Source organism: Drosophila guanche, unplaced genomic scaffold, assembly GCF_900245975.1.
Source record: "Drosophila guanche unplaced genomic scaffold, DGUA_6, whole genome shotgun sequence".
NCBI lineage: Eukaryota > Metazoa > Arthropoda > Insecta > Diptera > Drosophilidae > Drosophila > Drosophila guanche.
In genome coordinates this window covers 18,180,091-18,194,417 of record NW_022995743.1, presented here as the reverse complement: position 1 = coordinate 18,194,417, position 14,327 = coordinate 18,180,091, and the positions used below count along the sequence as shown (strand labels likewise).

The 14,327-nt window shown below is 43.1% G+C and overlaps 2 protein-coding genes across 2 annotated transcripts in view; both read right to left on the bottom strand.

The window, feature by feature from the left end:
* Nucleotides 1-13,468, bottom strand: part of LOC117592165 (transient receptor potential cation channel trpm) — a 47,559-nt gene extending 34,091 nt beyond the window's left edge. The window contains exon 1 of the mRNA XM_034285749.1: nucleotides 13,138-13,468. The gene's annotated coding sequence lies outside the window, so the exon portion shown is untranslated. The remainder of the gene's footprint in view (nucleotides 1-13,137) is intronic.
* On the bottom strand, nucleotides 1,373-2,992 carry LOC117592177 (NADH dehydrogenase [ubiquinone] flavoprotein 1, mitochondrial). The gene has a single exon (XM_034285777.1). The coding sequence runs from the start codon at nucleotides 2,938-2,940 to the stop codon at nucleotides 1,444-1,446; it is 1,497 nt and encodes a 498-aa protein (XP_034141668.1). The 5' UTR covers nucleotides 2,941-2,992; the 3' UTR covers nucleotides 1,373-1,443.
* Nucleotides 13,469-14,327: the final 859 nt, after the last annotated feature.

The following is a 14,327-nucleotide window of genomic DNA, read 5'->3' as shown; positions in this document are numbered from 1 at the left end:
TGTGTCCCACCAGCTCCGAAGCTCGGTGCCAAGAGGCCCTTCCTGCTGCCTGACGACTGCTCTTGAGTGCGACAATCAGTCTGGCGAGTCCAACGCTAACAATCCCGGATCCTTGAAGCAAAGAAGCAGAGTGTGAAATGTATACGACAGCCCGCATTTGCTACGCCTTTTAAAGAGCTTCTCCCGTTTCCTCTTTGCCGCAGGATGGACTGGCAAGCCAGCTGCCTCCTTTGAGCCATGTGTTGACACGCGCACTGTGAGGCACTGCCTCTACCTTGACTACGTTGCTTGACTACAGTTTAGAAACACTTCCTTTTGTTATATGCTTTATATATGTATGTACATTCAAGTTTTTAATCTCCATACCAAGACCTTTCGACAACGTGGATCTATTACTGCACATTTCCTAATTAGCTCTTTACTTGGGGCTAACTATCTACAGGCTCTTGGAGTTTTTGCTGCAGGATGGGCCGTAATTATTAGAGCATTTATCTTGGCCTAAACGGTACTGGTGCGGACACTGTCCACCGCTGGGAGTGTCATCAAGTGTCAAGTGTGCTCGGCTGCCCGGATGAATGAGTTCCGAATTGAGATAAGAGCGACTCAGGCTGTGTCCAGGCTGGTGCCTCCGATGCGGAATAAACCGACTCAACCTAGCTCGGGGCATGCAGCTGCAGTCTCTCCACAAGTATGGCGTTTGTAAACGAATTAGTAGGACAGTGGGATACTGCTTCAGCCAAAACCTTGATTATTGTCAAAGCAAGCAGCGAACAGTAAAGCTAGGAAAGGATAATGCCAAGGACAAACTGCAGACTACAAAGACTGCTAGGCACTAAGGCGGACAAGGACACGTTGCTGCTCCTATCATTCCCTGCTGCTGTCGTTGCTGTATCTGCAATCATTCAAACACCAGACAAATGCCCTGCTGCTTGTTTATGCCAACATTGTGTCCTCTGACTCTGAATCTGACCCACACGTTCTACTCCCACACCATATTCAGCTTCCTCGACAAAGCTTTTCCCATTTGGCTGTGTCCTCGGCCAGAGCTCCCATAATGGCGTTCATCTGCCGCAAACTCAACGAAAAGCACCCAAGCCAGCAACGAGTGGCGAGGGGAGACCATCCCAATAGATTGAATGGTTCGTCTAAACTGTTGATTTGTTCACCAGTAAACACCAATTCCAATACGAGCACAGAGACTATGGATATATCTCTGCAAAACATGCATCTTAATTGCGTTCATTCAGGCAAAACGCATTCAGGAAGTTCAAAATGCATCAGCGATTGACGTTTGTAAACCTTTGTGTCCTCGGACTACTCTTGCGCACATATGTACATACATATGTACATATGTTTAAGCATTTGACATCAGTCCGAGGCACAATTTATAATTTAATGAGTACAGAACTGATAAATATAGAATAACCCTAAGCCGGTCAGTCGTCAAGCCTTGATGCACTTGAGAATGCGATCTTCGATTTGAGGTCTGAAGTTGTCAACCAGGCTGCAGGCAACATTGACCTGTCCCTGGGCTAAGCCGCAGATTGGATTGCTGTCCTTAATCTTCTTCCCTATAGCCAGGGTCCAGTCGATCTCGTGTGGATGAGCCTCGCCTCTGACGAAGCGGTCGAACAACTCCGGCAGCCAAATGGCTCCGTCACGGCAGTAGGTGCACTGCTTGCACGTGTGCTTCTCGTAGAACTGGATGGAGCGGAGCATGACTTTTATGGGATCGCTCTGCTTATTTACAACGATCAGGGCGCCAGAGCCAAGACTGCTTCCGGCAGCCTCCAGACATTCAAAGTCCATTAGCACCTCCGCGGCGACCTGCTTGTTGATCAGAGAGGTGGAGAGACCGCCGGGGAAGACGGCCAACAGATTGTCCCAGCCGCCGCGCACTCCTCCCGCATGCTTTTCGATAAGATCGCGCATTGGCATTGACATCTCCTCCTCAACGGTGCAGGGACAGTTCACGTGTCCGCTTATGTTGAAGAGCTTGGTGCCCGAGTTGTGTGAGCGCCCCAGGTCGGCCCACCACCTTGGTCCCCTGCGCAGGATGGTGGGCAGCACTGCAACGGTCTCCGCATTGATCACCAGGCAGGGATGCGAGAAGTACCCTTTATCGGTGAGAAAGGGCGGACGCCTGTGCGGCCGCCCAATCTCGCCCGTCAGACATTTGACCAGCGCCGTCTCCTCGCCACAGAGATAGCGATCCCCTCGCTGCACCAGGATGTCGAACCTGATGCCCGTGTTGCAGGCGCTGGAGCCTAGGAGTCCGTGGCGGTAGGCCTCCGCCAAAGCGAACTGCAGATTGCACGCCTCATTGTAGAAGCGATTTCGCACATAGATAATGGCTCGAGTACAGCCCATCGCAAATCCGGCCAGCAAGCAGCCCTCAATTAGCTTGTGCGGTTCATGGCGAAGGATCTGGCGGTCCTTGCACGTACCCGGCTCGCCCTCGGCGCAGTTCATAACGAGGACCTTGTCCGCGTTTGCTTCGGCGGTGCGAAGGAAGTTCCACTTGGTCCCCGTGAAGTAGCCACCGCCCCCTCGTCCGCGAAGTCCGCTCTGGCACACCTGATCCATTATCCAGTCGGGGCCCTTGTCCAGCAGGTCTGCGGTACGATACCAGTCGCCGCGTTTGCAAGCACCTGTCATGCGCCAATCGTGGCGTCCGTATAAGTTCTGAAAGACGCGCTCGCAGTCGTGTAGGGGACCAAAGGTAGTCTTCTTGTTCGTCAGACAAGACTTCGGTGGATTATTCTGGGCGACCACCCCCTCGGAAGTCGCACCGGTTTTCTTGCGATCCTTTGCCTTGGCCTGTGCTTCGGGGGCTTCGTTTGCTCTCTTCGGTTTGTCCGGCTGCTTTGCTGCACGCCAGGACCTTTTCCATTGCGCCGCCAAGAGCCGTTGCTGGAGTTGTATAAGCTGCTGAAACATATTTTAAATAAAACGAAAAGTCCTGCCTGGTTGACAAGTTAAACGAACTGGGGATAAGACTACAAGCGAGTACACACGTACATATGTATGGTTATTTCCGTGTTTGTGTGATGAAACAGTTCAGAATATTTATATTACAGCGAAAATTTAGAGCCTTGCCACAAGTTCGAGTTCCCCACAAACACGGCCAAAGAATTGCCTGGAAACGATTCTACAAGTAGCAATGAAAATTATGCCATGACGACAACAGAATCAACATCATCCACATCCATTTGTTTCGGCTACCAAGCACACATCCTCCAATGCGAAAGGCCCCTTTGTACGACAGCAATTCTCCTTTAATAGACGACATGGATGCAGGCCCATCTGCATGTTCTAACGTCGTCCTCAGAGGGGACCAATAGCACAACTTCGGGAGAGTTTTGATGCAGCTTTCTTCAACTTCGATGCCCCCTTTGGAGATTCCAGGAGCAGCAATAGGTAAAACCTATGCAAGCAGACAAAAGGAAATATCAGGAATATACATGCATATAAGAGTATGTAGTGTCGTAGATGATTTCTACTGTGACTCTCAGACTGAGAGTAGACTTCACTATTATTCTTGCAGGGTAATGGTGATATTTCACAACTGCCTTTTGCGTCTTGCAGTCACTTTTCTATCACAGATATACATTTCACAACATACTTTCAGGCGTGGCCAGTGCAAACATCCGTCAAGCCCTCACAAACAGAGATATCTCTAATGGAGCGCAGTGCAGTTACAGTCCACATACAATAGAAAATATCGTATGGCTTTGTTTACCAAATGATTTTATTGTGTCACTTTTGATGAATGGAAGGGGGCTTTTTAGAGCCAACAGGAACCCCACGCTATGGGCTACCTGATGATTGACGTGTTCGTTCTCTATCCCTGGCAAGGATCTGCTTATGTCTATACATGCCCAAACGAGTTGCCATAATTTTGTAATGGATCGGATAATAACCAAAAATACTCAACCTCTTACGGAGTAGGTTTAGTTTCAGTACCTGTAAGAAGTTTATCTAAATGACAGATGCAGTGGTTGTCAGATAAACGTTTTCATACTAAAAGAGATTCCAACTAGACTTCCCAACTGGAAGGGTACTGAATCTCTTATTGAAAGAATAATCAAATACCATCTTTCATTATTACAAGGCATTTTATGTTGTTATACCCGGTCCTCGAAGAGTAAATAGGGTATATTGTATTTGTGCGAATAATGGTTGTATGTAACGCACAGAAGGAAGCGTTTCCGACCCCATAAAGTATATATATTCTTGATCGGCATCAAAAGACGAGTCGATAGAGCCATGTCCGTCTGTCCGTCCATCCGTCTGTCCGTCTTGTTTGTCGGCTAGTTCTCAGAGACTATAAGAGCTAGAGCCACCAAATCCAGACTGCTATATGCTCGCACTGAAACCAGTGTATTTCAAAAATGAGCCACGCCCCCTTCCGCCCCCGCAAAAGGGCGAAAACCTCCCAAATCTACAGTTTTGAATATAAAAGAATACTAAAAACGCCATTCCCTAGGAAATGGCCAGATATATCAGTTCACCAAGTTGGGATCCGAACGGATCATTATTATAGCCAGAATGGAGAAATTAATTTTCAGTGGCTAAACCCACCCTGTCCCGCAGCTTTTGTTGTTCTTTTTACATTCTCTCATTCACACTCTGCTTTTGCTTCACTCGGCTTCTGCCCCTGCCCCTGCCTGTGCGACTTTTAACCCACCCCGTCCTGCAGCTTATATTTGTTTTTTTGTGTGTGCGGGCGCTGCCTCTGCCGCGAGTCTGCAGTGTGCGAGTCTAGGGAAGGGCGACGAGCTAACGGAGCGTGTTGGTGTGAGAAGTGTTGTAGATGAAAATGACAGATGAGGAAAAAATTTAAAATTTCACGCGTAAATAGCGTCTCACACGTCCCTTCTCGTTTTTTTTCACATTCTCTCATTCACTCTCTGCTTCGTGTAGTCAGCGGCCTCTGCCTCTGCAGTGCCTCAGCAGACTGTGTCTCTAGGGGAGGGGGCGAGCTAAAGGAGCGTTTTGGCGTCAGAAGTGATGTAGATGTAAATGTTGATCAAAAATGGAGAAATAATTTAAAATTTAAAATTTGAAAAAAAAAAACCGTTAAGGTACAGATGTTCCAGTAAGTACCGGGTATAAAAGTTGTGACGCTTAAGAAGCGTCTCACACGTCCCTTCTCATTGTGCATTTTTTCAGCGGATGTGTACTCTTCATTGAACTGTACCCTTATTATTGCTGCACAGATGTCGGCCATCCATTTTTTACACAAAACGCTAAGAGCCTGTCAACGTTGTCAACGTGCTTACCTCACCTTTGGGGCTGCCACACTCGTCTAAGGAGTCGATATCCGCACACTTAGTGGCCATCAATAGACGCCCAAGGACGATGCCACCGATTCGTTTAAATAAGCTCATTTACATCGACACATGAAGCTCCTGGGGGCAATTTGTAAGTGTCGGCGACAAAGCCAACAACTTTACAGCCGCGAGTGGCAAACAAGCTGTTGCCGCTGCCACCTTCCAGCCGTTGCAAGTTAACAGATCCACATTAATAGCCTGCAGCGCGAACTGAGGCGATGAGGTGCCTTGGGACAGCCCCACCGCGGATCCAACCTCGTCTGACTGTGGTTCCTTCTCAATCATTCCTGAACCTGACACTGATTAACTCATGCTCCTCCCCACGAGAACCAATGGGCTATTGTCTAATGCTATTTTATTATCCGAGGCGAATGTTGGGTATGCAAGTAACAGTATGCCAGTTGTACGAGTCCTGAAACAAAACTAAAATTATTTGTAACTTGCAAACACACGGTGTGCACTCGACCGAGCCTAGTAAGCCTCGACTGGACTGGGCCGGGCCGAACCGGGCCAGACCTTGGTCATTTGCATGACACAGGGCCAGAAAAGAACTGTTCGCATTAAGTTAATATCGCAGTTAATCACGCGCCAGGAAAAGTCAAGCATACATACATACATCCATATGCATATGCATACATATGAATGTATACTGAATCAGGGCAGTAATTGCAATAAAAAGGCACACAAAAAATATCAATATGTTACAACTACAAAAACACAAGTTTTGGAGGTCAGAAAAAAAATATGAGAAAAACAAGGAAATCAATAAAGAGGACAAGGGACAATTTAAACACGGTCATTTTCTTTTTTACTCCGATGATTCAATACCTTTTAAGGACGACGATGTATTTACTTTTTATTGGAGTGCAATACATGATACACTATACAATACCCTTTTCACTAAAACACATTCAAGCATTCAATTCATTCCCATGAAGAGTTAGTCCGAGAACATCGTGACATCAGAATTGCTCATAATAGGCAAAGGGAATCGACCCGAACCTACAAAAGCTGAATCCCAAAACCCAAGTCGCCAATTTGCCTTGAATATGGCTTGAAGCCAGGGCGGATGGAGGGTGTAGGTGAATGCCATTCACAGGATTTGCATTTAGCAGGGTCCGAGCGAAGGCCACCTATACCCCGTGCCCCAATACTAAACATACATATGAATGTATGTATATGTATGTAGACAGACATCATACATTCATATGTACATATATACATACCTAAGCAAGAAGTCACACTACTCGACTTCCAGGCACTCAAAACTATTTCCGTTCCGTTCACAATGACTGGGCGAAGAAGGAACTAACACATCGACAAGGAGACAGAGAGGAATAGAGGTCGGCTATAGAGTATGAAACCTATACAAAAATATGTGTGTGTTTCATTAAAAATGTAAGAACCGTGCAAGGAAAAACACGAATATAAAAGCGCGATGCTTATGACATGCTACAAAATTATTTTCCCCCGCACATCTCTATTTAATATGATTTACTGATAAAGTTAAAACCGAAACTAGACTGTGTCGCGAGTTAGGAGTCTGAGTTTAAGAATATTATGAAGTAACATTAGCATTAATAACATATTTTCTACTGGAAAAAGTCGATAGAATGCATCATCAGGTGACTATTCGGATTGGAATACTGAGATATAGATAGAAAAGAACTTTTTTAAATCTTTTGATTCGATAATTATCGAATTTTGAGAATCGAATTGACAAAGTTCATTCACTTGGCATCTTAGTTGTTTGCAGAATACATTCCTACAGTGAATCTTAACCTTATGCTGATTGATTGGTGTCATCCTCGAACCTACTTTAAAATTAATTTCCTTCACAGCTTGTGCATAAATATATCCAATATTCTGTGTGGCGTGTGATCAGGTCAGTCAGTCTTTGACATTCGATATTGCATTAGTGTTAATGGTCTGCATTAACGATGACATCAAAATTTGTATGGTGCTCAGCCGGCCGGACATTCGAGATATCAACGAGAAGGGACGTGTGAGACGCTTCTTACGCGTCACAACTTTTATACCCGGCACTCAGTACTACATCTGTACCTTAGCGGTTATTTGTCAAATTTTACATTTTTTCTTCATCTGTCATCTACATCTACAACACTGGCGTGAGAAGTGTTCCGTTAGCTCGCCCCCCTTCCCTAGACCCACACACTGCAAACTCACGGCAGAGGCAGCCCCCGCGCACAAAAAACAACAAATATAATCTTCAGGACGGGGTGGCTTAAAAATCGGCAAAGGCAGAGGCAGATGCCGCATAATGCAGAGGCAGAGTGTGAATGAGAGAATGTGCAAAAAACAAATGTGCGGGACGTTTTTCAGTTTTTCATTTTCTATAAAAATGATGGAATCAGATCCGAATTTGGTGATCTGATAGATATGGTCATTCCCTACGGAAGTTTTCTTTTATCTTTAAAATTTGGGAGGTTTTCGCCCTTTTGCGGGGGTGGAAGGGGGCGTGGTTCATTTTTTAAATACACTTGAAAAAGTGTGCAAAATCTGGTGGCTCTAGCTCTTATAGTCTCTGAGTACTAGGCGCTCATCAGACATGGCTCTATCGACTCGCCTATTGATGCTGATCAAGAATATATATACTTTATGGGGTCGGAAACGTTCCCTTCTGTGAGTTACATACAACCGTTATTCGCAAAAATACAACATACCTTATTTACTCTTCGAGTACCGGGTATAAATAGAAGCAATGTGTGGTTTATATAGTGTGCAGTGGCATTCTTTTTATACGGTCTACGGAATATAATAGGCATAAGGTGCACGTGCTCCCGCCTTATCTTTAAGATAATCTATTTTCCCGACAGAGTATTTTGTGCTCTGTTCTTGATGTTTCTTTGTGCAATACTCTTTGCTAAGGGTCCAAGCGGTTCAAAGCGATGAATCCGTCTTTCGCCTTGCAGCAACTCGCATGGCACATGGCATTGGCTTATTGTGCGAATGTTTCACCATTTGCAGTGTCTCGAGCACAAATATCACACCAACTTTCTATCAATTTGATGAGTCTTTCTAAGCAAGAAGATGTTACCGAAGATTCGCACTTCGGGAGAGCTGTGACAGATCTTTTTCCCAATGACGCAGTTAGTGTCGAGTAGGTGCTTAGGTTTCAGTGATTTTATCTTAGTAAGAAAACTTTTCTTAAGTAAGAGCCAGAACCTTGAATTTTGTGTGTGCCCTGTCGCCGTCACTGACGTACCGCTCCATGTCTTGGGATATCTGGATCCGTATCTATCGCTGTATCTCTATCTGTGCCTGTTTATGTGGAGGTGTTTCCGTCCTCTCTGTGTTTTATGGCTACTTGTTGACTTTGGTCTTGCGATTGCTGAGGCTGTCTGGATCTCAAGTTTGTTAGCTTTTGCATGAATAAGTATCAATGGGACGATATGAATATGCGAGAGTAAGTGCAATGGGCACTGGCACTTGGCACTTGGCAGTCCCTGCATTTCCACAGACCTTCGTGGAGATACCTGCAGGTGTCCATTGTTTTTGTTATTACCCGCTTATCGGCTGGCGATATGTTCACCTACTCACACCTACATATACATACATACATACATGGAGTCTATGGCGGCAGCTCGTAAGCCGCAAATGTTTGCTCTACGAGTACGTGTCATTCTGTCAGCGTGTGCGAGTGGTTGAGGCTTTACTGGCACTCGCATTCGCTGGCATTCCTCCTTTTCACATTTTCTAGTCTAATGCATTAAGTCGATTTCTCGCTCCAGTGGACTTGGTTGCTGCCACAAGCAGCCCTAAGGACTCCAGTCCTTGCACGCTCTTCCCGCCTGTCGCTTTGGCGCAGATTTGGCTTAGCTTTTACACGCTCAATGGAATACTTTTGCTTTTCAAAACACTTTCGCTATATTCTCTCTTAAGCTCAAGCGAACCTTTGCAAAAACGGCCGGATTACCCTCGTACGGATGTGGACAGGGAGGGGAGTACCGTTTCTGTCCCTGTCCCAGGATTGGGTTTGTGGCTTGCTGGTGAGTGGGAAGAACTAAACAATCTGTAATCAGTATTTAATTAACCGTTTTAAAGAAATTCAATCAAGATGACTCCGACGAACCGTTTCGTTCCCCGGAGGTTAATTAACTTTGCAACAGTGAAAACAATGTTGTGAAGCCGGTTCAGTCAGCCGTCCCAGCCGGCCACCCCCACCACCGAGCGCCTGGATCTCAGAGACTATAAGAGCTAGGGCCACCCAATTTTGCATCCAGATGGCTGTATGCTCACACTGTTACAAGTGTATTTTAAAATTTCGCCCCAACTACTTCCGCCCCCCGCAAATCGCAAAAATCCGTTTTATCCACAATTTTAAAGATAAAAGACGAGAAGGGACGTGTGAGACGCTTCTTACGCGTCACAACTTGTATTCCCGGCACTCAGTACTACATATGCACCTTAGCGGTTATTTTAAATTTTTTCTTTATCTTTCATCTACATCTACAACACTTCTCACACCAACACGCTTCTTTAGCTCGCCACCCTCCCCTAGAGCCACACACTGCAGAGTAGGGCAGAAACGCGGCAGAGACAGAGGCAGAGACTTGTCTGCGCGAAGCAAAGTGTGAATGAGAGAATGTAAAAAAAAAACAAATATAAGCTGCGGGACGGGGTGGGTTTAGCCAATGCAAATTAATTTCTTCATTGTGTCCATAATAATGATCCAATCGGATCCCAAATTGGTGATCTGATAGATATGGTAATTCCCTACGGAATTCAAAGTAGCTTTGGGAGGTTTTCGCCCTTTTGGGGGGGCGGGGCTATTTTTTTAAATACACTGGTTTCAGTGTGAGCATACAGCAGACCGGAGCCAAAAATTTGGTGACTCTAGCTTTTATAGTCTCTGAGAACTAGCCGACAAACAAGACGGACGGACGGACAGACAGACATGGCTCTATCGACTCGTCTATTGATGCTGATCAAGATCAATATATATACTTTATGTGGTCGGAAACGCTTCCTTCTGTGCGTTACATACAACCGTTATTCGCACAAATACAATATACCCTATTTACTCTTCGAGTACCGGGTATAAAAAGAAAACTAAAGCAATTCCGTAGAAATAGCTATATCTATCAGATCACCGAGTTGGGGTTAGACTGGATCATTATTACAGCCAGAATGAAGAAATTAATTTCAAAATTATCGATTTGAAAAAAGTAGAAGTACCACTGAGTACCGGGTATAAAAGTTGTGACGTATAAGAACCGTCTAACACATCCCTTCTCGTTTTACCAGTGTTTTTGTGCCAGTTTTGTGCCGCCGAGAAATTCATGAAGCAATTAAGAAGCTACAACAGGACACATCTTGGCGTTAAGGTTGCTGCTCGGAGAGAGTAATTCGTGTTTGTTGCCTGACAGGGGGAACGGGGAACACACATACGGAACCCTCCCATCGAGCTTGTTCACAAGTTGCACGCACATTATTTCTAAGTTAAATACATACATATATATGCGGCGTTTAAAATAGCACCATGCAAATAATTTTTTCCTATGAGATATTTTGTTAAAACCATGGTTCTAATGAGGTGTTTTAAAACTAATATATAAACTTTGAGGCTTAATTAAACTTATCCGAGAGAGACTTTAGAGAGACTTTGATGACTATAGTTGGAAATATTTGGAAGGAAAAGGAATTATTCCGTTATTTGGGAGGCAGCAAAAATAGCACCAATTTCGAAGGAGCTCAAAAAACTTCAAAAAATAAAAAGGTTAATAATTTTTTTTAAAGCTTTTGGTGCAAAAAAAAAGCTGAGAGTCCTGTCATAAAATGTAACCTTATTTTCGCGTCTTTCTTGGGGATTCATCTCCACGAATTTGGCAGAACCCCCAAATGTCAAACTTTTTCTTTGATTTGGTATTAGAAACATATTCCTTAACTGGTTTTCCAAAGATTTTCCCTATGGTTCATATCTGGGGACTGAGCAAGAGAAAACATTGCATAAAAGTCACAAAGTCAAAGGGTTGTGTTTTTCATTTGGTAGTCGTTTTACATAAGATCTAAGTTTCTAAGTTTCGGTAAAAAAAAAAAATTTGGCTTCCTCCGGATCACAGGATCTACATATATCCATATATATTTGAGCCAACTCCAGTGTTTTTTCTAACTTGTATTTACTTTGCCCCATGGTGTCTTTGCTAAACCGTTTTTTTTCTCTTAGAATTCGAAAACTTAATTTATATTCTTTTAAGCAAAATCTAGCTTTGCTTATCTTTGGACATTTTTGAAGATCCTTTTTAAGCTCAGTGGCCGGCTTAAAAGAACCCCTCTTGCTCTCAGGAGCCCGCATTTTCAACCGAAATGTGGATATTGCGCTAATTTTTTCTTTTACCAATCAAAAACTTTGCGACACATTGTCAATGCTCCGTTTTACGTATCTAATGCAAACATCCACAAAGATCTGAATATTCCAACAATTAAAGAAGAAATAAAGAAAACTAGTAAGAAATACATCGACAGACTCCACAACCACGAAAATAATTTAGCCTTAAGTCTATTAGACAATAGCCTAACAGTAACAAGACTGAAAAGATACCACATTCTCGATATCCCTGATGGATAAATCCAAAAAAAACTGAAAAGATGTTATATATAATAGCAGGGCTCATTGGAACACTGCTATTTCTGTTAATTGAATATTAATTATACAATTTACTTATTGTTTAAACAAACAGATTGTAAATATAAAGAGAGAAAAAAAAAATAGTTTCTTGTTGGATACATTTTTTAAAGCAATACAAATCATTTTAGATGAGGAACATAAGGGGATAGCTTTCTTCTATTGGAGTTAAAGTTTTGATCCTTTGGTTTTTTTCTTCCCTAAAGTGCTTTCGACGACCCAAAACAACTAATATTTTGTAACTGTCTGTTTACAAACGACTTAAACTACCGATTATTATATCAATTAAAAACATAAAATATCAAAAAGCTCGGAAAAGTACAAGTTTTTATGGAATACAAATTTTGGGTGTTATTTTTGTTGCTTTTCAATTTCGCTTATTTTTCGAACAATTTTCAAAATTATTGAGAGCCGCCAATATTTTGAGAATAAGGACACTTCCCTCAGATAGGAGACATCTCAACCTACTTTATATTACTTCAAAGTGCAAAAAAATTGTGTACAGAACCCATTTTTGTTAAAAATAAAAACTGCTGTACCACGCGGTGCTATTATTTTCGCCGCAACTGTACATACGTAAGAATAAGATATTCAAATGAGAAATCCTGACAGCAGTTGTCTCGAAAGATAATGCAGGCAACACTAACTCCATTTACAGATACATTACATATGTACATATGTGGTACATGCATATGTAAATACATATGAATATGTGAAGATATGTGTACATATTTATGTATTTCGGGAAAATAAATAACGTCAGTTTCGTCAATCAGACGTAATTTTCCTTCCTCTCTTAAAACACTATTCTTCCCCTTTTTATTAATGTTAATTACTGCTGTTTTCATCCGAAAAGCCCTTAATCCCTTGAAGCCACAACACATTGCGAGCTTGCTAACAAACTTCATGCCTAATTTTTGTTAATTGTTTTTCCCTGCTCATCCCCCCAGACACAAGGCCATGAGCGTCGCATGCACGGGTCCCTGCCCGAATCCGGGGCCAGCAGCAGCAATTTGCGTCAAAAGTTCTCATTTCAAGCACCGGTTGGTATGCAACACCTTCGTGATATTATAAATTCCATCAGGGAGAGAAAGATTTATGCCAATTACACACAGACACCCCGACACACAAGCGCCTTTTCTATGAAATCCTTACCTTGGGAAAGCAAAGAACTTGGTTCATAGGCCCAAGCAAAACAAGCTATTTTATCATATACTCGTGCTATCGCGTATATGCAGTTGACTTTGACCGGACGAATCTGCTGATGCGGCTTTTTTTTGTAGGCACTAACCGTGTATTAAGGCCTGTACTGTACGACTATATGCATTATTTATTGGATCAGTTTAGGCACAGTTAAATGTGTGTTTCCAAGTCCAAACACTTTGTATTGCTCCTTGCGTTATTGTTGCTTATAATTTTTGTAATTGCTTTATTTGCTATTCGCCGATCACTGAATTCTAGCATCCAAAGGGTAAACAATCCAAAAGAATTCCGGAAAATATACATATGTAGCTTGTTGAGCAATTCGGCGTTTAAACTCATTTAATATCTGTGTGTACATACATACGTACATATTTATGTATGTATATTTATTTGTCTTCGTTTTATTGCAAGTATTTTATATGCACATTTAGTGTTTGTTTCCAGCACAGGAAAAAATTCGAATTCAAGTGTACTCTAGAGCAGCAGTGGGATGGTAGGAGGGATATTTGAGCGACTGGGAGCGACCGGGAGAGGGAGGAAGGAGGAGGCCCCTGCCAGTGCCGACTGGCAATGACCCGGAAGTTTTGGGCATTTCATTTTTCTCGTTTTTCGTTTTGCTCTTCGGTGCGGGTGGGATGTAGGATGGGTATCTTGCACCGTTCTTTGGGCTTATTTTATAACAATAAACAAACCGAAAATTTCGCCATGGCTCTTCTCGATAGGTTCATTTGTTTGGTTTACGATTTTAAAGATTTACGATATTTGTTTCACCAAAGTGTACTTTATTCCTGGACCTCCATTTACAAGTGGAAACTGAAGGTAGAAGTACATTTGTTTCCGATGAGCAACTAATTGATTTAATTGATTCGCACCGACAGTTCTCAGAGAGCGAACTTTTAAATGCAAGAGAATGCACAACAAGTCCAATACAATAGAAATAGAAGGGGGAGGCTGCGTGAGTGCACGAGTATGTGGCGATCGAGCGAGATAAGCAAATATATATATATATATGTATATACATGTACATACATGTACATATGTATATGAAGAGAGAGACAGAGAGGCTGGGGAGATATACAAACAAGTCCAATGCAAACAAAACAAATCACAGAAATAAACCACAAAGGGAAATACACGAGTAC

Coding starts and splice junctions, on each gene's coding strand:
- LOC117592177 (XM_034285777.1), bottom strand. CDS start 2,940: ATGTTTCAGCAGCTTATACAACTCCAGCAACGGCTCTTGGCGGCGCAA.